Source organism: Perca flavescens, chromosome 2 (genome assembly GCF_004354835.1).
Source record: "Perca flavescens isolate YP-PL-M2 chromosome 2, PFLA_1.0, whole genome shotgun sequence".
In the NCBI taxonomy this organism is placed as follows: domain Eukaryota; kingdom Metazoa; phylum Chordata; class Actinopteri; order Perciformes; family Percidae; genus Perca; species Perca flavescens.
The window spans coordinates 26,031,672-26,055,259 of record NC_041332.1 but is presented as its reverse complement, the minus strand read 5'-3'; the positions used below and the strand labels follow the sequence as shown (position 1 = coordinate 26,055,259).

At 38.3% G+C, this 23,588-nt stretch overlaps 3 protein-coding genes across 4 annotated transcripts; 1 reads left to right on the top strand and 2 right to left on the bottom strand.

Annotated features, from left to right (window-relative positions):
* Positions 1-669: 669 nt before the first annotated feature.
* Positions 670-3,339, top strand: LOC114568941 (extracellular superoxide dismutase [Cu-Zn]). The gene is made up of 2 exons (XM_028598628.1): positions 670-928; positions 1,924-3,339. Exons 1-2 carry the CDS (start codon positions 915-917, stop codon positions 2,573-2,575), a joined length of 666 nt encoding a protein of 221 aa, XP_028454429.1. The 5' UTR covers positions 670-914; the 3' UTR covers positions 2,576-3,339.
* On the bottom strand, positions 2,833-15,515 carry LOC114568930 (coiled-coil domain-containing protein 149). 2 transcript variants are annotated; one of them, XM_028598610.1, is made up of 12 exons: positions 15,298-15,515; positions 14,180-14,341; positions 13,990-14,028; positions 12,757-12,864; positions 12,368-12,484; positions 11,515-11,687; positions 10,521-10,593; positions 10,309-10,393; positions 7,621-7,768; positions 7,439-7,515; positions 5,607-5,672; positions 2,833-5,509 (listed from the first exon to the last, which is right to left on the bottom strand). In XM_028598610.1, exons 1-12 carry the CDS (start codon positions 15,346-15,348, stop codon positions 4,941-4,943), a joined length of 1,668 nt encoding a protein of 555 aa, XP_028454411.1. In that variant the 5' UTR covers positions 15,349-15,515; the 3' UTR covers positions 2,833-4,940. The 2 variants fall into 2 exon arrangements, with proteins under 2 accessions (XP_028454411.1, XP_028454419.1); XM_028598618.1 differs by having other exon boundaries at positions 14,180-14,323.
* A 1,174-nt stretch (positions 15,516-16,689) lies between these two features.
* LOC114571820 (leucine-rich repeat LGI family member 2) lies at positions 16,690-23,190 on the bottom strand. Its single transcript, XM_028603020.1, has 8 exons — positions 22,919-23,190; positions 22,651-22,722; positions 22,342-22,413; positions 21,871-21,942; positions 21,668-21,739; positions 20,717-20,886; positions 19,728-19,892; positions 16,690-19,105 (listed from the first exon to the last, which is right to left on the bottom strand). The coding sequence occupies exons 1-8, from the start codon at positions 23,092-23,094 to the stop codon at positions 18,270-18,272; spliced, it is 1,635 nt and encodes a 544-aa protein (XP_028458821.1). The 5' UTR covers positions 23,095-23,190; the 3' UTR covers positions 16,690-18,269.
* Between the last annotated feature and the right edge of the window lie 398 nt (positions 23,191-23,588).

The following is a 23,588-nucleotide window of genomic DNA, read 5'->3' as shown; positions in this document are numbered from 1 at the left end:
TTAACCCCCCTGTTGTCTTCGGGTCAAATGTGACCCATTTTCAAAATCTCTTTATCAGAAATATGGGTTTCTTTTTAACCACATTACCCAAACATATCATGGATAGTTCCCTGCAAAGCTTTCCGCAAGTACAATTACTGATCATTACTCTCTTTGAATTTTGAGTGTTTTATTTAATTTTATAGCCTTTGAAAAAAAAAATGTAAATGATTTAAACGGTATATATCCTGACTAAACTTTGACATATGCACATATACACCAGTCTCTAATTATCCATCAACATACGTTTCTCTAATATTAATCAAACTTATTCTAAGTTTGACTAAGTTTGATTAATATTAGAGAAACGTTAGAAATCGTATTATTATTATTATTATTATTATTATTATTATTATTATTATTATTATTATTATTATTGACCATGAATTCCAAAAAGTTGGTGTTAGTGGTAGTGGAAGTGAAAAGTGGTGTCAAAGGTTGATAAAAACATGACAAACAAACGACAAAAAAAGTGAGAGACAGCTAGCTCAAATAGTGGCATCGGCAGCTCGCAGTGGCATTTCTCTGCTGAAAAAAGTGTCAAAAAAGGACATGGTCGGTGGGAAGACCACATAAGGGTTAATAATATAGGCTACCATATGATTACAGTCAGCGTCTACACCAGAGCCATTGCTGAACTGAACTCCACAAAACAATGCTCCCACCCCCCTCACAACAGGGACATGAAGAAATCGGGTTCAGCTGCACGTGAAAAAACTGAAAACCTCTGCTCCACCCTCAGCAAATAACAACGCCTATACTGACACCCTTATAACACTTATGAAACATATCGCATCTTGACTTGCAGACGATCGACAGCGAACGGCTTATCAACAGTGAAGATTGTAACGTTTTTGTTTTTGCAGAAAACTGGCATGCGTCTACACGGGTAAGTACATGCAGCGGTATAGAGTCCGCGTTTGGCTCGTTTAACTCCATCTGCAGAGTAGGCTGTAATACTGCGACATTGTACTTGCTAAATATGGCTTATTTCTTATTTTTCAGAGTTAATACACTGTAGCCTGTATACAGTCAATATTATATTGTGTGTGCATTTAGGCTATGTGGAATATAGACATGCAAAGAAGTTTGATACGCAACAGGGTGTTATATTACTCTTTTTGACATCAGGACAAAAAAAGAAAAAGACTAAAGCATGCAAATTATACTTAAACAGTCGCAATTTTGAGTCAATGGTGCGAAACGATTGTGCTACTTATACGAAATATTCTAGCTACGTTTTTAATAAATTAGGCCTACATTTACAGTGGAGGAAAGTAACTTTGCAAAAAGTGCATTTTAGTATACTAAAGTAGGCTCTAGGCCTATGTACTTTACCCTACGTGAATAATTCCTTTTTTTTATGCTTCAGCCCACATCTTAAGGGGACTTTTTTTACTCCATTTTTTTTTATTGGTTTTTGTTTTTACAACTATTACTTTACATTTTTCTTTTTAAAGATTTTATATACAAAACGTATTGATATAGACTATGATAATCTTAAGATTAAACCACTCAACCGTGTAGAAAGTGAGCTCCCTTATGCTAATAACAATGTAAAAAAAAAAAAAGGATTTTTAAAAGGATTTTTTTATGACTTTTAAACTTGGGTATTTTTGACCTGGACCCCGTTTTCTAATGTTTTTGTTTCACACACACAAATACATATTACATTAAAATATGTATGTATATGCGAGGGTGTGGTAGAAACCTGTAATGGTTGACTTTGTCTCCAAGTTACTAATAGGGACACATTTTGAATACTTTTACCTAGAAAGATTGTTTTCATAATGTCTAAAGTCTTTGTATACTTGGTTATTTTCATGCAAACCATTTGAGTTTATTAATATGAGACAATGTCCTAATAATTTTAATATCTTTCAGGTCAATATTGGGAGCAGCACTGTTGGCTCTGCTGGCAGGCTGTCAACAACGTGTCTTAGCTGACAGTGAGACTTTGGCTCCACCAGAGGTCTCACAGTACAATGGTACTCTGTATGCATCCTGCAAAATGAGACCCAGCACCACACTACCTGATGGTCTGCCCAAAGTGTACGGTCAGGTGCTGTTTAAACAGGATTATCCTGAGGGAAAACTCCAAGTCCTTTTTCGGTTCAATGGTTTCCCCATAGAGGGTAATTCCGAGCCCAGAGCGGTGCACATCCATCAGTACGGAGACCTGAGCCAGGGGTGTGATTCCACTGGTGGCCACTACAATCCCCATGGTGTAAATCACCCTAATCACCCTGGAGACTTTGGTAACTTTAAGCCCCAGGAAGGAAAAGTCATTACGATGATAGAATCTGAGGCAATGCTGTTCACGGGTGTGTCTGTGATTGGAAGAGCAGTGGTGGTCCATGAAAAGATAGACGACTTAGGCCGTGGTGGAGATGCTGCGAGCCTGCTGAATGGAAACGCAGGCCGGAGGCTTGGCTGCTGCGTTATTGGGATTTCCTCCCCCAACCTCTGGAATATGCACTATAAGATGTATAATAGGCGGCTGAAGAGAAATTTGTTTTACAGTAATGGCATGTAGGTCAACTTACAGATTTGGCCTTTGAATTCATTCATTCATTCATTTTAGCCATTGTATTGTTTGTCTGATACCAAAAAAAATCAAACGACTCAATCAAATTCTCTTTTTCCAAACATAGTGGCTTATCAAAACTAGTGGAAACTTGTTTTTCAAATTGGACTGCTCTACAGTCGATGGCGCCAAATGGAACTTTTTCCCAATTAAAACCCTTTTAGGGCTTACTTTGTATTCTATACTTGTTTTTCAAACAACAAACCAGCAGTTGAAAATCTTTTATTTTACAGAAACAAATCCATTTTTGTACACATTCAACAGAAACACATAGCTCTAAGTACTAGTACTAGTAATTTCTATCTTGTGAGTTAATATTTTTCACCACAAAAACACAACTGAGACATCAGTGCTGGTAATCTACATGGTTTGGCTTCATTGTGTTACAGACTCACATGTTCTGTAAATGTATTCTTAACTAAGGTGTTCTTGTAAATTAAATATAAGTTTTGAAGATGCCTTTCAAGGAATTAAATAAGAGCATGGGTTAAAGAAAATGCAGCTTCCTTTTAATCAATAAATATGCAACATTTTGTATAGCTTTCATACTATTGTGTTTCATTATTAAACATAAAAACTTGTATAAGAGTGCTTAGCTAGAAAAGCAAAGTGTCCCACATTGTAAAATTCAAGACAATAAGAAATAAAACTGTTGGGAAATGTTTTTATGTTTGAAGAAACAAAATAAAGCTGCTGCTTATCTTAAATCACAACAGCTGGAGGTCTGTTTGTTGACGTAGTGATCAATAAGATATGGTTTCTTTAACGTTGGAGGAAGCTTTTTTAATTTCTAAAACACGTCTTACTCTCAATGTATTGTTCATTTATATTAACCTACATGTATACTGTATAGTGCCTTTCACAAATCCCAAGGACACTTTACAGAATTGACTGTACATACAAAACAGTCTGAGACAGAAGAATAACAACATAGAAACAACATTTCTATGTGAAACCTGAATCAGTGTCTTACTTCAGAGTTAACAGCAGAAACCGTTTGCAAATTACATTCTCCTTCACTGTGAAGTTCATAGGCAAAAAAAAAAAATTAAATCCTCACACCTTTGTAGCATGATAGCCATATCAGCCTCATTCCACTGCTCTTTTTCTACTTTTTATCACCATAAATCACAGTTTTTCCACACTACACCTCTGATACATACACCATGTAAAGCTTCAAACTTTGTGGCAAACAGTTTGGGAATAACCCTTTCCTGTGTCAACATGACAATGGTGTGGAAGAACTTGAATGACATACACAGAGTTCTCACTTCCAACACCTTTTGGATTAACTGGACTACGAGCCAGGCTTTATTGCCCAACCTAATGCTCTATTGGCTGAATGGGAGCAAATCTCTGCCAATGTTTGTTCCAAAATTTTGTGGAAAAACAATCCCAGTAGAGTGAAGGTTGTTGTAGCAGTACATTACTGTTGGGCAATCACATTCGGGTGTTATGTTCAGATTTTGACATTCTTTGGGCCATGTATGAGACTCAAAATGGATCAAATGAAAGGAGGAATTAGATAATCAGTTACAGACAGTAAGATTTATTTTAGCTTTACTCTTATTGCTTACTACTTTGACAGGGTTACATTAATGAGAAAATCCTTCATGTAGTGTCACAATAATTGGTTTTAATTTTTTACTTGAGCCTCCGCCCCCCCAAAATGTCTGTGCACGTCCCTGCTGTAGAATAATACTTAGGGGGACTGCTGTTTTAACCCAAGGCATCTATATCAACAAGTAGTGTCACTTTCTCCAAATGTTTTCATTATTCATAAAAATAAATAAAGTAACATCATATTACAAATGCATTACTCGTCCTTATGTTTCTGAGCAGTGTTACCTAGGCCCGCCACTGCAAAATTATTAAGGCCACAGTTTCAGAATTTTATGAAATGTCATGGAGTTGCAATTATACGACTCTGCTGAGCCGTCTGCTCTACTGAACTCAAAACATACGGTTGTCCGCACTCTCTCCGCTGTGAGGATGAGCAACTGGAACAGTGATAGGATGTCAATCACACTCAAAGTCCACTTTTGCTAGCTAGCCCACCCGGAGAGCTCCGGAGACGGACCTTCAGTTAGCGTCTATAGCAACTTGAATTTAGCCAGCACAGCGTGCTGGTGGCCAGTGGGTCTAACCTGTGTAACAGCGGTAACAGAAAGTTTGCTGATCTGGCAGGGAGTCGGGGCGGTCTGGGATCAGCAAACTTTCTGTTAACCCTAACCCTCCCCCTCCTGCTGGAAAAAAAACCCTAGAGGAAACACTGCTGAGGATTTCTCCCGATGCTCTGCAACCTGTCAGCGGCTCATGAAAGACTTGACATTTCCTGACTAACACAAGCATCTGTCCCATCTGAAAGCTCTTTCTCCTGGTTTGTCTGGAAGTCGGCCTGCCCTTCGTCAAAAATTGCAGTGGCAGCACTGGATATTGTGCTTTTGATTTTTTCCTCGGTTTCAACAGTTTCCAACCCTTCTGTGCATTCATCTGAGTCATTCTCTCCTCCTCCTGTGGGGTCAGAGTTCTCTAAGGTTTGCTGTAAGTGGCAAAGGTCTGACGGATGGTGTGTGGGAGAAGAATCACTTACACACTTCTCTTCTTTTGACCGGTGACTCGTTAAATCTGTTAAATCAGTGGTTACCTGTGATTGACCACTTTCATGACACTCTTCACTGTCTGGTGTTTCTGTCTGAGGGCTGACTTGCTCTTCCTCAGCTGACTGGTACGAGAGGTACGGCTGGTACGTCTCCTCGCTGGATGGGGTGTCCTCAGGAAGCTCCTCTTGACTGCCTGACACAGCTGGTGGTCCACTCTCTTGGATTGGGACTTCTGTGGAGCTCTGCTGATTGACAGATATTTTTTCTGAGCCTTCATCACCTGTAAAAATAGAAGATATAAGAAATATAATCTCACCTACACACAGAACAATAGATGGCGTACACTGACAGAAGTATAAGTCACATCGAATATTCACCTTCCTGTCCATGAGACTCTGCTGAGTCAGCCTGTTGAGTATGCAGGATGATGTTGTCTTTTCCTCCTATTATGACAGAACATAATTCAGTGTAAGCCTTTATAAAAGCGGTAGAAATTCAGTCATCTGTCTACAGTGGTGAAAGTAACTAAGTACATTTACTTAAGCACCCTACGTATATACAATTTGAAGATACTTAAAAATAAGCCCCACCTTTACCAACTGCAACATGAAAGGTCCCATATCATGCTCATTTCCATTTCATTTTTCATTTCTACTGTTTACATGGTTAATGTTCAAAAAAATAATTTCTTAAACGGTCTGTCTGAATATACCTGTATTCACCCTCTGTCTGAAACGCTCGGTTTTAGCGCCTGTCTCTTTAAAGCCAAGTTTAGACAACAGGAGTATTAAAATTAGGGGTGGATATCACAGTGTACCTCACGATACCATACGATACACGATAATCAGTTTATTGCTAGACAATCCTATAATGATACATCACGATATCGGTCTAAACTATGAATACAAAATGCCCGTGAAAAGGTTCAGTGCAGGTTTTCTCTCTTTATTCACTTTGAGTCCAAACTGTTAGAAAACAGCACAATTTCCTCAAACTGCTGTCCGTCATCCCATTGAAAACCTCTTCCTCTTGGGCTAGTTAACTTATGTTCGAGTTTTCCTCCTTCGTGTGTTGAACATCACCTCGAGGAGCCACGAAGTAGCAACGCTGGGAGCAGGGACATCTATTTAGAGCACCTTATTTTATTAATAAAAATATTGACATTTGGCGCCAGAGTATCGATTCTCGTATTGCAGAAGAAGGACAACGATATATTGCCGTATTGATATTTTTGTCCCACCCCTAATTAAAATCCTAAATGATTGTGAAATCAGGTTGCAACACACATAAGGGCAACCTTCACAGATACAGATTTGAACATAATGGCGCATCACAAAAAGAAACGAGTAGGCAAAGCGAGTGTGGATTAAAAAGTGGTTAGGGAGACGTGGTTAACACGGATTGCCTGTCCTCGGTTTTTCAGCGAGAACACGTTTCCTTCTCCCGTTTACTGTACATAGGCTATTGTGAAAGTACTGACTTAATCATACAGATTTTAACTCCTAAATATCAAATATGTTTGAAATTATCGGTCGGCCTCAATGCGGCTGTGAACAGTTTTGGAGGTTTAAGCTTGGATCTGTAAACCGCTTACATTATCAGATAATTTGGGCCGAACTTTGGTACCGACCCAGGTCCTGGACCAGATTTCTCTGCAGATTATCGGGAACAGTGAATTGGGGATAAATCATCCCAAAACTACTGTAGTCTGAGCCCGGCTTAAACCCCCCCATTCCTGCTCTGATTGGTCCGTGTTTCAAAGTCTTCCGCCATTTGCGCTGTCATTGCAGCCAGGGAATGACTGGAACGGCACTGCAGCAGCACTTTCTACCTAGTACTTTTACTTGAAAAAGAGTATTTATACACTTATTTGCTATTTTTACTTCAGTAAAAGATCTAAGTATTTCCACCACTGTCTGTATGTCACTACTTAAAACTGTATAGAAAGAGAAATGAGTAAATTTCATTTGGGTAGATAGAGGAGAAATGGAAGAAGATGAAGTTCATAGGTTGAACGTAGTTAGAAGGAAGCAAAAAGGAACATACTTCCAGATATTCCCAGAGACACATTATAAGTCAGACCTCCAGGTAGCAAGAAGCAAAAGGAAAGAAGAAAGGAAAAGGAATGTAAATTATTGTAAACAGTGAGTAGAATGCAAGCTTCAATGAAACACAATAGTCTCAGGATAATTAAAAGACTTATGTTCACCTGGCAGGCTCCATATTCCAGACATTTCTAATGTTTTTAGTTTCTTCTCCAGCTCTGCTACTCGATTTCCAAGAATCCTAAAGACAAAAGGCACAAAAACAATGAAATTCACAAGTTTTGTCCGGCAAGTTGATATGAACAAATTAGAGTGTGTACAGAGTGTGAAGTATGAGATTGAGTACTTGTTGATTTGGCGTTGGTGCTGAATCACCATGTTCTTCTCGTGGATGGTTTCCAGCAGAGCTGTGGCGAGTGACTTGAGGTCTGAGATGGACTGAGGAGTCACGGGCAAACTGCAGCCGTTTTCTTCAGACAGTAACAATTCCTTCACTGCACACACATCGTTAGTCACAGTTAAACCACAGGCACTAGAGTTGCCCCGATCACGTTTTTTTGCCACCAATTGGCCGATAAACGGCCCGATAAACTGCCAATAAATGGCTGAATTTTGGTTCGGGGAGCGCCACCTTGTGACAACGCAACTGTGCCTGCTTCAGTAGTTACCTGCTTATCTCGTTTGGTTAGACTAAAAGGTTGTTTGCAAATGGTCAAATCTTACGGGGAAAAAAAGCGGTCACAGGTAAACAGAGCACGTCTTCACAAGATGGCGCCCCTTACAAAAATTTGTGACGACAACTTCACATTTAAAAAAACAACAGAGCAGTACCAAGGACTCCCAAGGAGCAATGCAATAAGTAACGTTATCTTACAGTAAGTCTACAAGGACAACTTAAATATGCAATGTAATTATACCATCTGACTATCTTTTTTCTTTCATTCTCCGCTGTCAGTTTCACAAACTCGCCCTGCTCCGATGCGTCTTCAAGTGCCTATTAATTGCAAATAGCTTCAGTATTTGTTTATCCCGTTTTGCTTCTGCGTCTAAAGGCTGCCCAAGTAGCACTGCTTCGCCTGTGCTTCCACCCAATATAGTTCCAAATCAATATCTGCCTAGGAAATCGTCTAGTCTTAATCTGCATTGCTATTTGTACTTGTTGTGAATACGCAGGCCACAAGAAGTAATTAGGTTTTTTGTTGTTGTTGTCACGACATGCTAACCGGCAACAAAGGATTCCATTTACTACGCTAAGCTAAGCTAGCGGCTGCTAAGACAAAAATGCGTTTGCCCACCTATATAAATATAGAAGACACAGTGAATAACCCTATTTCAACAAACGGTGGCATATTCCTTTAATAAGACATAGGCTCCCCTGAAAACGTGTTTTGTGAAATTTGTTGGGGGTTCTCAATGTCCTTGAAATCCATTCTGCAGTTAGCATCATATAGCCATGGCAAAAAGAAAACATGTCAGTTTAATTCATTTTGGTTTTACTAAGAAATTGTGTAGCGATGACGTTAATAGCACGACCGATTCACCTGCTGCAAGTCCTGTTAGCACCCCTCCCGCCGGGGTGACAACGTAAGAAGAAGATGAGGAAATAATGTCCTCTCTGGCTAAAGATGGAGGTGGTAACAGCTCATCAGAGGCCGGTCACGATCCTAACCCCTCTTGCTCCTCTCTCCCGTTAAATTGGAACAGCCAGCAGTGGAGAGACTGAAAGAGCCCATATACACGGCTGTTTGTTAACCCTTGTGTTGGATTTAACCCTTGAGAGAGATTATCTATTGATGGAATAGCTGACAGTATAATGCCTTTGCATCTTGAGCAAAGTCTCACTTGCCCATTGGCTGCATCCTTTGGTTTTATTCAAAATAGATGCAAATAACAGCTGCATGTTTTTAACTTCACCTTTTCACATTTTAATAGCAAAGTTCTTGTTGTTTATTTTCAAGCTGGAGGCCATTCCAGGTGCAACTCCCAATACACTTTTGTTTGCAGAGTAAAGTTGAAGCTCAAACCCCTGCAGGGAGATCACAAACTAAAACCTAAGTTTTGCTCCTCCAAAAGGCCTCAGGCAAAACTGTAACTACAGTCTGCACACACTGTGGACCACAGCACTTTGTTCAAATGCTAACACGCTGCTGGCAAAACGGTTAAGGACGGAAGCTTGGGGTGTCGCTTAGGTCTAATTGAACGGAGGAATTATGGTATTCTTTGGTAGACCGAGTAACTTTAACCGTTGTTCATGTGAAATCTCAAAGACAGCCTGATGGTTTGTTAATAGACTATTTGTGGGTGTCCGTTTGCTATTTGACCTATCAATTCCTGTCGATAAAGTATAATAGAGTATAATAAAGTATAATCCTGTATAGTGCATACACTTGTAGCTGTTATGTATCCTTGTTGGTCATTGTAAGTTGCAAGCGCACAACCCCCGTGGTGAAAAAAAAAGTGGGCTCCCCCAAAGGCCACGGTATCGTTCGAACACTGATCCCAGTCTGCACATCTGGGTAATGCAGTTGAGTAAGTGTAAGCGTGTTGGATGTGTTTTCATTCATTACAACGGTGAAGCAACGCCGACACACCATCCTCGTCTTATACACAACTCTCTCTCTGTTGCTGTTGTAAGCTGACAGGGAACCTGAATGCAAGTCTTCCAGCTCCACCGTTTCATTTGCGTTCTCCATAGTGGCTGACTAGCACAGCAATCCGCTTGTTGCACCAACCTCAGTACATGATGCTTACTCCAAACAGCTTATATAAGTGTCCGGGTGAAACTCGTGCATGTGGACTTTGGTTCCACATTATGTGCTAAATCGGTGACTAGAAAACATTAATGCCCATCCCCTGATTGCATATTTTTACTGAATATCGGCCGATAACGACAGGTGGCCAATCAATCGGGGCATACACACCATATGCTGTCTGCAATATAAGGATTGATTAAAAACGTCTTTTCCTTGTTTACATTTTGTGACATTGCACATACTGCAGTGTGAGTTTTTTTTTTATAAATGATCCTTCTGACCTTGTTTAGCAGAGAGCACCCCAGTCAGTGCACTGCTGTTGGGTTTCCCACAGATTTTAGAAGTTTTCCTACAGTCCAGGGCACTCTGAAATCAGTGAAAATCCACTTTAACATTTGCAAAAAGTTAGCTCTCAGTCGTTGGATTAAGAAACAATTCAACATACTTAAAATATAACTGTAGGAGTAAAATATTGAAGAAATAAAAATGTTACCTTGTACTTCACCAGGTTTGTTTTGAGCAAATTGATTTCCTCTTGACGTTGACAGAACCGTTCATGCAAATACCTGAAAGATTATTTTCATCCAAATCCCATTATTAAATCATTAAACCTCATCAGTTCTCTCATCAATCTGTTTACTGACTCAGCAAAATCCAAATATCATTATGTTGTAATCTCATTTATTTTACAGCTAAATATACATAATATATAGTATATATCAGGGTTTCTACAGGTTTCACCATGTCAAATTTAAGACTTTTTAAGACCATTATGAATGAAATTTAAGACCTATATCACGACACAACTCAGATTTTAGAGTTTGGAAACATTTTCTGAAATAATTCCCAGATTTCCTCATTGGCATTATAGGACATGTAAGATTGTCTGCAAAATAAGTTGCATATTGGTCTCATTTGTAGTCTTAATACAGCAAATTATATTTGCACTAGAAACAGAAAGAACTACAATACCACAGAATAAAAAAAATAATAATTGTAAAACGCTACAGGAACATTTCAATGAGCATTAGAGGTAGCGTTACATTGACGTAGGAAAATTAAGACCTGTTTAAAATTATTTAAAACCTAGAATGCAATACTTAAATTTTAGACTTTATAAAACTGTTTTAGACTTTTTATGATTCCGCGGAAACCCTGTGTGTGTGTGTGTGTGTGTGTGTGTGTGTGTGTGTGTGTGTGTGTGTATATATATATATATATATATATATATATATACACACACACACACACACATACACTCACACATATATGCATATTGATTGAACTAGTCAAGTAGTAGTAGTGTTTCAACAGCATGCTAGACTAATGCAAAACTTAAGAGATTGTTTTTTTTTTAACTGTGGACTAATTGCTGCAGATACTAATATATATATTAGCAGATAAGATAATATATATATATATATATATATATATACACACTAACAGCAAGGCAACAATAAAATATCTTTAAAAAAAGAGTAACAAACCTGTTCTCCATGCAGAGTGCATCTATGTCTAAAATGCGTATCTCATCGTTGCCCAAAATGTGGTTCATTTCCACATTAAGACGGTGAGCTTTCTGCTGAAACACGTCGCGCTCTGCTCGTACGTCCTGAAGCTCGTCTGTGAGAGACTTAACGCTGTGCTCCAGTACCTCGTTCTGCAAAACACAAAACACACCGTGTAAGTACAGAAACTTGGATTAATGCTACGCATAGAATATTTCTCTATATTTTTTGACTAACTGAAGAAAACCATCACAGTAGTTGTGTCATGTTTCACTCTTGTCTCCAGAAAACATTACATATTTGGCACACTTTTCCATTATTATCATATCTTCTTGTGATTTATCACAGCAATAAATCTGTCATAGATATATGAAGTTGTGCACTTGTGCCTCTGAGAGAGCCTCCGGTACTTGCATAGTGCCTGTTCAGAAGAAATACTGACTCTTTGGATGTGAAAACAAAGCAAAAAATTTTCGAGCAAAAATGCCAAACATTTAATGGTTGCAGCTTCTCAAATGTGAGGATTAGCTGCTTTTCTTTCCAATTATTTAATTCATTTTCAATAATTTTGAGGGTTTATTACTTCTTTTTTTTGCAAAGACTACTTTTAATACTTTTTGGACATTTTCCACATTTTACTTAGATTCTTTTACTTCAGTAATATTTTCAGTCCAGGACTTTTATTTGAGTGTTTTTACAGCGTGGTATTAGTACTTTCTGTAGGCCTATATGTTGATGGGACACTGTCAACTACAAGTCATTAAATGAAAGTCACCTGAATTTTTAAAAACAAAAGAGAGAAAGCAGCAGACAGTCAGCCCCTTGTTCTCACCTGCTTTCCGGCCTTTTCTAACTGTTTGACCAGATCCTCTCGTTCATGAGCAGGGAAGTGTCGAGAGCCAACCTCCTCGTCTCCCAGCCTCTGTTTGGTAATGGTCATTCGTAAAAGCTGTTGCGACGGAGACACACATCGGTCACATTTTCTGCACAGTTTTACAATAGGTGATTCTGCTTTATTTCATCTGATAAACATATTTTGTTGCATTTAAATACACTTGAACGCTACTCACTTAAATCAGATTAATTAATTTCATGACCACCAAAACTATTAATAAGTAATGTTATTTTGGAGATATAATCAAGAAACACAAAGATGAATAAACATACATTATAACATAACGTATTGCAACTTTCAGTGTCGCTCACAGCATGTCATGGTACCTTGTTATCACCTTGAGCTTCCACCAGTCGTTGTTTTAGCTCCTTCACCTCCTCAGCAAGTTGACTGTTTTTTTCTCTGGAGTCTCTCAGTAGCTGAGCTAAATTCACCTGAAGAAGACATGAACGTACATGATTGACATTTAAAGCTATACAGAGCAAGATTTGTTTGTAATTATTCCCTCATCCCTTAACCTGAAATGATTAAGGGGACAGCAGTGGTGAAGAGCATCCCAATCACCCTGGTAAATGTGTCCTTCTTGCCCAAATAAAATGATAGGGTTGTTATCAACACTGGCTGCAGCCAGTGATCAAATAAATACTGTTGGTATTACAAAACTGTGTACAAAGCAGAGTTGGTCCACCTGGAGACAGCTGGGTTGAATGCTGTGATTATTTTCCCCTTGGAATATTTTAATTTACAACTTAAGACCAGCCTCATACACACACACACACACACACACACACACACACACACACACACACACACACACACACACACACACACACACACACACACACACACACACACACACACACACACACACACACACACACACACACACACACACACACACACACACACACACACACACACGGTATTAAAGTAGTCATTTGGAGCCTAAGCTGCAAAATGCAGTATTAAGGAGCCCTTTCTAACATATTATTTACCACATTATACATTTTTGTAAGACAGCGATTAGGGCTGCACAATAAATCGTTATAAAATCGCGATCTTGATTCACCCCTGTTCGCAATTTCATTTTTAATTCAAATTCAATTTTTTCTTTCTTTTTTTTTTCCTCCTTCAGTTAATTTATTGAAAGCATTTGACAGTAACATTGACATGTTTTAATTATTGAATACATGTTCAAGGAGTTCAGATAGAGCCTGTATCAGGGCCATATTTAGTTCAGTGTGTTATATGTCACTATTTTTGGTAGCCTACTGTACTTAAATGGCCAGTGTGTACTTCTATGAGCCTCTATGTTTACAGGCTCGTGGTGATGCGCAATGTAATAGGTGCCAAAGAAAATCTATGTTTGATACTGCGAATTTGTTTTGTTTTGTCATGTTTCATGTGTGCAATAAACATTACACTTTTTTGATTAAAATATCGTGGCAGAGAATCGTGATATCAATTCTAAGCTAAAAAATCGTGATTCATATTTTTTCCCAAATCGTGCAGGCCTAACAGCGATGCACAAAGATCATCTGCAGGTTGACATCACTTACTTGATTCCTTTTCTCAGGAGGCAGAGAGGGATCTCCATCCTATTGGTTGTAAAAACAACAACAACAGAAACTGTCATTAAATGCAACATCTCCAACATTTAATAGTGGACAATAGCCACTTCTGTTCTCCATTTTTCTGCCTATTGTAAAGCTCATGATGAATCTTTCCGACTGTACTAGTTCTACTTACGATGAGTTCTCTGTACTTCTTCTTGAGTCCTTGGTGTCGCTCACGTAGCTGGTTGGCCATCAGTTTGTACTGATCCCTCTCCTGCTGGCAGGTGTCCAGCTCCTTTGACAGAATCAGAAGAGCTTCTTTCTTACTCTCCAACTTCTGCTTACAAATGAGGAACTGCATGTGAGAACAAATGTTTCACAAGGGAGAGAAAAAAGTTAAAGGCAGCGTTATGTGAATATTGAATACTGGCTAGGAAGGTTTTATCATGACATCTGTTAAGGTAGGGAAATGACCTTTTTAGGAGCCCTGCAAATAATGATTATTTTCATTACTGATTATTCTGTCGGTTACAGTTTTGATTACAATTTTCTATTAAATGTCGGAACATAGTGAAAAATGCCCATCACAATTTCCCAGAACCCAAATATATTCTATTTGCAATCATATGAAACAAAGAGAAGTAGCAGATATTCACATTTCAGAAGCTGAAACACATGAATGTTTGGCATTTTTGCTTGATAAAATAAACAACTGATTAATCAGTTGTCAGCGCTGTTGTCAATCGTCAGTGAAAATATGGCGCATAATTTGTACAGCATAGTTTTCAATCATGCTTCAGAGTAATATGACAAAAATATCCCAAAATAGAACAGTAAATGTCAGTCATAAGTATTATGTGCTGTTACTACATTATACTGGATCTGTGTAAAACACATTCATCAAGAGCTGTCATCTAAATGTATTAATTGTGACAGAGTAGTCTGATAACCAGTAAAAAGCCAATACACCTGCAGTCAGGTGCATACAGTCTTACTGTAGGCTTCATCTCATCATCTTTGTATGGCACCGGGCTCTGCAAGTGCAAATATCTAGCCTACTTCCTTATCCACAGGCTGAGGGAAAACAAAGCAGCTGAGATTTAATCCTCTTTACTCTGTTTTATCTAAACAACATTTTAACTGTACGTGGCTGCGAACAGGAGGCGACACACAGCGACACACAGCATTTAAAGAGTGTGAAACGTCACCGATTTACCGCGAATGTTATAGTTTGGTGTACAAACAGGAGTGGATAGAGAGTGTAGGCTATATTCACGCTTTTCTCTCTCTGCGTCTTTCGAGTCGTCTCACCTCGTTGACCAGCGCCTGCCAGTCGCTCTCGCTCCTCCGGGACGGATCCATCTCTCCGCACGGCAGGAAAACAAATATGAATAATGACGCACGGTTGTTTTCAATCAAGCATCACCATGATGTGATCAGATCTAGGAAAAATTTCCATCATCAACACGGATTAGCTGATCGAGGAACACACGAGCTGCATCACTTCCGTCCCCTCCCGACGTCAGAGAAGCGTCACGACGCATTTGGTAACCCCCGTAGGCCTACATGTAAAATTGGGAACTATAAGGCTATAAGTCTGGGAACGTATCTCTGTCATGTATACGGAGACCTAAATTGTTCCAAAAAAGAATTAGCCTATTTGAAATTAATAGGACAATATGCCATGTATAATCATATGCATATGATCATATGATCAATCATATACATTTAAATGGTTCTACCTGCTTATCTGCTCTTTTCAAAGTCATTAACCAATCAGTTTGACCTGTCATACTAAAAAATGCAGGATAAAATAACGTCAAAGTGAGGTGAGTTGTACAATTATTTAGATTTTTTTTAAATAATTTCATGTATGTTGTCTGTATTTATTCAGGTAATTATTTATGCCTTAATGCCTTATCTATTAATTTAATATTACAAACTTTGGGTCTCCATAGTTTGTGGCATGAGTTTCTTGAATGCCAATGCCATGTTGCCTACATGTACTCTCGCACAACAATGACAAACAGATTATTGACACCTAACAAATACTTTTTTTCCAAATGCAATAGCCTACAAATCCCGAGTCACAATAATTCCTTAAAAATTAACACAATGTATTGCATTATTTCTAAATTAACAGATTGACTGACAATAAATGTGATAGTTGTATAAAATGTTGTGTTTTAAGGTTCGGAGTCAACTGACTCTCATATGCAAACCAGACGTTTAATAAGTCATGAAACTGCAATTATGAACACCTGTAAATAATTTTGCTTGTGTGTTTGTATCTGTTGTTCAGTAAATAGCTGTTGATACTACATAATGGACAGAAAACATATAGGCTACTTGGCAGCAGTGCTCAGCACAGAACGACTCAACAGAGTCTGGGGATCAGATGGGGAGAGATTTGACAAAAGTATATCTCTTTTAAAACGGCATCAATCACATCACCCCTTAACACTGAATGACAATAATAACAGATGATGATGACACTATGTGTCTGTTCTTAAATAAACCATAAGATTTCATCATTTGTCCTCTGTTGCTGCCGTTAAAAGAAAATGCTGTCTCAGACGCCAGATGCTGACAGCACTATCAATTTCAAACATGCTGTCTGAGGCACTTTGTCTTTGCTTTATGGACATTTCACAGGCTTCTGCCAAGAATGGAGGACAGAGTGAAACAGATGAATACAATGCATGTGGTTATATGTTCTTTTAATGCATTTACACAATAATATACATCATTGCTAGGTAGGACATGAGTATAGGGCAATAATGTATTTTCATCCAAGAAATCTAAAATGCAAACAAAAAACATATTGCTTATGCTAGATCTTGTTAGCATTTTGTGAATTCAATTCATATGTTTGACAGTCTACCAAGACCATGGTCCAATTTGCACATCATGCCATTGTTATGTGTGTGAAAAATATTTATATTCCAAGCCAAACAGACTGTAGTTAAATCTGTACAATACATGAAAAATATCAAAAGATTAGTAAAGAAAAGCCCACATGTGTGTCTTAAGACCATGTACATGTCATTTGAAGTCATATAGCAGCACACAATTAACCTCATGATTGTAATTCAGAGCAACACTCAGTATTAAACATTTTGCATAGGAATCAGGAGTGAATTTTTTAGTTCTGACACTAATCAGGCACTGTTAATACTGTAGCTTGTTATAAATGCTGTGCAGTTAGGCTTAAGCTTATAATATTTAGCTAATACACTCAGCTGTATTTTGAGGGAAAATATTTTGAAGAAAATCTCTGTTCCATGCACGTTTAAATCATTAGCCATGACAGTTAGTTACTAGGATAAGTAAGTAAGTTCCAGTTGTCTCAAACAAATCCTTCACCCACTGAATGTAAAGCATATTAGGGTACCTTTTGACACACACACCTTTCCAACTTCTAAATTTTTTGAGCTTCATCCAACAATTTCTGTAATTTTCCGAAACCAACAAACCAACAAGCACAGTCCTCCCACTGTGTGAGGAAGTGAGAAAGAAAGAGGGTTAGAGCTCTCTTTTTCAGTTTTAACACAATTACTTCTTTTGGTATGTACAACTGAGTGCAACACCATGATTACCTTGCAGGAGACCATGAAAAGTGAAAGTGTGTGCAATCATCCCTATTTTTAAACGATAATTGCATCTCGCCCCTTTCAATGACAGTAGGTTTTTCACCCTGCTTTCAAGTGTAGCTGTTTGGAAGAGCTTAAAACAGCATACCTTGAGTGTTTACTTTGAGGGGGCACAGAAATCAGTGTTTTAGTCTGTGCATCGTGATGCAGCACCACAGGCCAAATAGTAACTATTTCAGGCTTCTCACTTTTAAATGAGCACCAACTTAACATGTGCCCCATTAGGAATCATATATAATGGCCTTCAACGTTTTTAGAACCTTTGATGGATAGGGTTCTTACCACCTGTGTGGGGCTGTGGGGGGGGCAGGTTATAGCCATGGCCAGAATGGACATCATTTGGCTCGGCCATTGCTTGCTGGACAGAATTACCATAAATAACACCTTTTAAGATAATATCTAGTATGACATTATGTTTTTTTCTGTTTTGATTTCAAAGATTGCCATATTTTATATTCCTTTCAGCCTCCATAACTGCTAGAAATGCATAGGTGTTGCAGAAACTTGCAAAGAGGTTTTTCTCGAACCAAAAAATATATATCTGGTTGCATAAGGAAGATATACAGCATTTTAGACTCCTTTGTAGCATACACGCAAATATTGATCAATTAGTCATTATTTTGCAAGGCATTATAAGCTTAAATCTACAATAATATTCTCAAAAACCATCGATTTGCCCTTGAAGCTGGAGGAGAAGATGAAATTCCTCCGGCCAGTGGTCACTACTGTAAAAGAACGGGGCGACTGCACATAAATGTCCTTGAACTTGTGGAATGTTTTGGTCTCCGCATCCCAGAGGTAGATTTGTGTGAAAGAATAATCACTGCCAAGAGCAAGGTAGTGCCTGTCTGTGAAGGTGAAAGGTTGGAGGATCATCGCTCCCCGAGAAGGCAGAGCCTGCACCTCAGTGAACTGCTTATTGGTCCACTTGAGGACTTTGGAGTCACCAATGTAGCAAGTCATGGCCAGATACAACTCATCCTCCACCCGGAAAGCTTTGACTGCCACCACATCGTCGACATTTGGGATTTCACCATAAAATATGAACTTCTGGGTGCTCTTGTTCCAAAGGTAGATGACAGGTGGCTGAGAGCGGCTGGTGAAGATGAGGTAGGACTTCCCGTCCAACTGGACAAACTCAGCATCTGTATCACGAAACCACTCGTGGAGAAACTGGTAGGAGTAGAAACCAGTTTCATTGCGGTCCGGTTGGTCCGTCCACTTGTACAGAGTAGACATACCTGCCTTGGAGCTGTCCACGATCACAAAGTACCACTGACTGTCCATTTGGAAGACCTCAATATCATTTGGCTTGGAGATGTTGAAGACTTCAATAGTTTGAAATTTTGTGAACTTATTCTGTTGATCGTCAAACTTATAAATATGGGAGCCACCAAAGAGCTGGGTAACAATTATCAAGACATGGTTCTCGATCAAAACAGACTTGCATCCAACAACAGACTTCCCTGTGAGGATAGAAAAGATGTAAGTGGTAGTAATACAAAACAGACAATGACATTGAAATTGATCATTAACTGACACTAAAACAATAATTTCAGTGTAAACTTAATCTCTCAAATTAACCTTAAAATATATTTAATTTTTGTTTTTATCGACAATTCCTTTGAAAAGACCAAAACCAAGAATGAGTTAGTCCGTCTCTTAATACTTTTCAACTGATCCAGTCTGTGGCTCTCATCCCTGAGCCCATTGGTTCCTACTGAAGATGTCAATGTTTAAAAACAGGTCATGAATACATACGCTAATTGCTGGGGAGCTGGGCACTGTAGTTTTTAGCAAACGTTCTCAAACAGAATGGGGACTATTTGTTGGGGACTATATTCAGCCGCACTTTAATACATATTTGGGGCTCTTGACACTATTTACAGCAACAAGACGGTGTTTGTGGGATCAACTTAAAATAGACAACTGTGCATGTAACAAGCTGTATCAGGCAATAATTGTTAATAGGATTAATTCATTGTGAGTTTTAGCCTTTTCACGAGATTGTCTGACTATAAGAAAAATACAATATATCACCAGACTCATTCTTTGAAAAAAAAATACTTTGGGTGGGTGTTGTCAAACCTGTTATATTGTCAAATTTCCTGAAATTCATTTCAACGTGATCCCACTCCATGACCACACAGCTGTTGGAGTTGGGGGCAGCCATCGCCACGTAGATGTCCTCTTTAAGGGAGAAGATGTCCGCTGACATGGACTGGATGGGAATGGACTGATGACGCACAAAGTCTGGAGATGCAGACAAAAACAGAAACTGCTACTCTGCTGACAAAGTGAAAGAGTCGATATTTAGAACCTCACTGCCTTGATCACTTTTTATGCTGTGAAAAGCTCCTGGATGACACTGTGTAGAGTCATCAAAATCATATTAAGTAAGTCAGTATTATGCAATGATTTGAAGTGTTCTTTTATCAGTTTACAATTGCCTTGTCTGTCCACATTGCATTGATAATAGTTCTGCCCATGATTATTAAATAAGCACAGAAATAAAACTAATGTGACTCTGGCATAGCTGTGGATGTGTGTCTGTGTGTGTGTGTGTGTGTGTGTGTGTGTGTGTGTGTGTGTGTGTGTGTGTGTGTGTGTGTGTGTGTGTGAAAGAGAGAGAGTGTGTTTTTAGAGGCACACATGTTAACAGGCCTAGAGTCTGCTTGTTTGTTTGTCTGTCCACATTGCATTGATAATAGTTCTGCCCATGATTATTAAATAAGCACAGAAATAAAACTAATGTGACTCTGGCATAGCTGTGGATGTGTGTGTGTGTGTTTGTGTGTGTGTGTGTGTGTGTGTGTGTGTGTGTGTGTGTGTGTGTGTGTGTGTGAAAGAGAGCGAGTGTGTGAAAGAGAGAGAGTGTGTTTTTAGAGGCACACATGTTAACAGGCCTAGAGTCTGCTTGTTTGTTTTTCAGTGCGTGTCCTGTTGAATTATTTAACAGTTGTATTGATTTTGTTCTTTTTATCTTTCATTCTTTCTTTTCTTTTTTTCAACATTGCATCTTCAGCTGTGCCTGTGACTATTCATAATTGCCTTTTATAAAGTACTTATAATTTTACCTGTGGAGATACACTTGCCCGGTAGAATAGGCAGGTCATTGAGACGCTTGCCCTTCATGTCACTGGGGCCTGCGCAGAAGACATCTGATACTGTGGCATTTGTGTTTTTCAGCCACGTCATCAGCCACTTGTTCTCACAAATACACTGGAAAGAGTTGCCTCGCAGATCCCTAATGTACGACATGACAAAGCCAGCTTTGACACATTAACTGAACAATAAATATATACATATATATATATATATATATATATATATATATATATATATATATATATATATATATATATATATATATATATATATATATATATATATATATATATATATATATATATATATATATATATATATATATATATATATATGTATATATTTATTGTTCAGTTCATATATATATATATATATATATATTATTTTTTTAGATTCATTAGAGGAAAAGACAGATGGTTGAAATACCAAAAAAACTCATGACATGTGCAGTAAGTCATTTAAAATGATTCTATATAAGTTCATGTGTGTGACATCATACAAATAAAAACCTTGCATCTTCCAAATTTAAACTTTTCAGGAACAATAACATACAGTAGGCTATTTGGTTTAGCTTGATGATGAAGAATTGTAGAATTTCGTAACTGGCACTGGGTGATTGTTTTAGACATACATCAACAATCATTTTAGCTACAGTTTATGTTACAAATAGGTTGTTGTTTCAGTTGTTCACCAAGAAGCACTTTTTCGTCATTGTAAGGACAATTTTTTACTAACGTGTATTTGAAAAGATAATAAAAATGCACTATAGAGGAGAACAATGACGGAAATGTAATATTTGTGCTATCCATATCATTCTTGGGGTTAAATGCTACCAAACACAAAACCCAGCCTGAGTCATCTTCACTTAGGAACGCACACACACACACACACACACACTGCTGACACAACTGCTTACTCACAGTTCCAGCAATGAATCCAAGTCAAAAAACAGATCTCTTGGCAGAAACCTCATCTTGTTATTGGCAAGCGATCTAAACCAGAGACACAGAGAGGCCAGAAAATGTACATTACTGTAATTTCTTTCGTCTTTCTCTGTAATAGTAAGGCGTTGCTGCTGCAGAGGCTGCATGATTGGTGGTAGAGAGAATGACAGCAGACTTACAGATGAGTCAAATCTCGTAGACCACGAAAGGCATTTTTGGCGATTGTTTCAATCTTGTTCCCTTCAATAAATCTGTTCAATGAGTCATAAGATAGAGGTTTAATCAAAGCAAAATGTGCGTAAAAGATACAAGGTAATATATGACATCATGTTACAGTAAATGGATAAATGTGTAGATTTTGATACACGTGTCAGAATATTTTGAAGGGTTTTGGACATTGAGATGGGTGAATTGAGGAATTTATATATATACACATTGCAGTTATTGCAGTTATACCAAATACAGCATAATGTAATACAGGCCCATATAATAATTATTAATTAGTATGTGGTATATCCAAGATAACGGTTATGCATCCAATGTATTAATTGTGGATATGAATTAATAAAGAAAATCAAACAAAATAAACAAAAAACAAGATTTCATTTGACATGTTACATTAAGAAAGCAGTTTGTGAACCAATACTCACAAATATTCTAGGTGTGGAAGACCAGAGAAAGCATCATCTTTGATTGTTGTCAAAGAATTTGCATTTAGAAGTCTGTAAAGGAAAAACAAACCCAAACAACTGAGTAAACTGAAAATTAAAACTTTTGCTAAAACTTGTCCTTTGTTTAACTTTTTTAAATAGCCTAACCACCATACAAAGAGACAGAACAAGTAAGCAATATTAATAATACATCTACTTGTTGTGTTTGTGTGTGTTGCACTGTACAAAATGTCAATTGCTAATCATCAATAAATCAATGACAGTATCTCCTGACAAAATTGCACTTACAACAGCTGAAGAGAAGGCATTAGTGAAAACATTCCCTCTGTGATTTCAGAAATAGACCCATTGACCATGCTCCTGTTGGAAGATAAAACATACAAATCAAAGTCTTACTCGGCTTGGGACATTTTAGCACACTGTACCAGACACACCAAGAGCCAACTCTGCAGGAAAGCACAGAACAGCAAGCAAATTGTCTCCTTGACCGCAACATTAGTTGCCTTATGCTTTACTGAAGAGATAATCCACAAATAGGCTACGACGTGTTACTCACAGTGAGTTGATCTCATTCGGTATAGTCCGTGGGATCTGTAAAGTACCGACGCAGATGATGGTCTCCTTGGTGCAGGAGCATCCTGAAGGACATTTGAAATTCCGTTTAGATTCAACTGCTCCATAAATACACAGAAGCGCAAAACCGGCAAGTAGCCACTGCTGAGTAGTTGACATGTTGCTTCTTGAACATTAATAATAGTAAACGAGGCCGTAGTCGGTGGTGCTAGCAGCAGCTTTTAACCGCCTGGCCGACATCAAAATGCAGCACTAGTGGAAAACCCTGACACAGGCTGATACGGCTGCAGCTGCGCCCCGGAAGGCTGCTTCAGTTTCAGAAAAACGCCGAGTCGTAATAACACTGATTAAGGAGAATGACACTAAATGTGAGAATGTGTGTGTGTGTGTGTGTGTGTGTGTGTGTGTGTGTGTGTGTGTGTGTGTGTGTGTGTGTGTGTGTGTGTGTGTGTGTATATATATATATGTATTTAGTTATCATATGAAGTATTGCACAAAACATAATTTTTAAAGTGCTTTTCAAGGTGGGGGAAATCAATGCACCACAAGGGACGATATAAAAGCCCCAACATGATCTGAAGGGGTTATTTCAGCACCATGGAGAGCATTATTTACATGCACTATATATCGTGATACATTCTGCATACCAGAGC

Bases quoted from the DNA above. Each gene is read 5' to 3' on its own strand.
- LOC114568930 (XM_028598610.1), bottom strand. From the start codon at position 15,348: ATGGATCCGTCCCGGAGGAGCGAGAGCGACTGGCAGGCGCTGGTCAAC. The intron at 10,594-11,514 runs GTTTGTTACTCT...ATAATCTTTCAG, and splicing joins GCACTCTGCATGGAGAACAG to GTATTTGCATGAACGGTTCT. The intron at 7,516-7,620 runs GTACTCAATCTC...TTTTGTCTTTAG, and splicing joins CACCAACGCCAAATCAACAA to GATTCTTGGAAATCGAGTAG.
- LOC114571820 (XM_028603020.1), bottom strand. From the start codon at position 23,094: ATGTCAACTACTCAGCAGTGGCTACTTGCCGGTTTTGCGCTTCTGTGT. The intron at 22,414-22,650 runs GTAAGTGCAATT...TTTCCTTTACAG, and splicing joins ATGCCTTCTCTTCAGCTGTT to ACTTCTAAATGCAAATTCTT. The intron at 20,887-21,667 runs GTGAGTAAGCAG...GTCGTACATTAG, and splicing joins TTGGATTCATTGCTGGAACT to GGATCTGCGAGGCAACTCTT.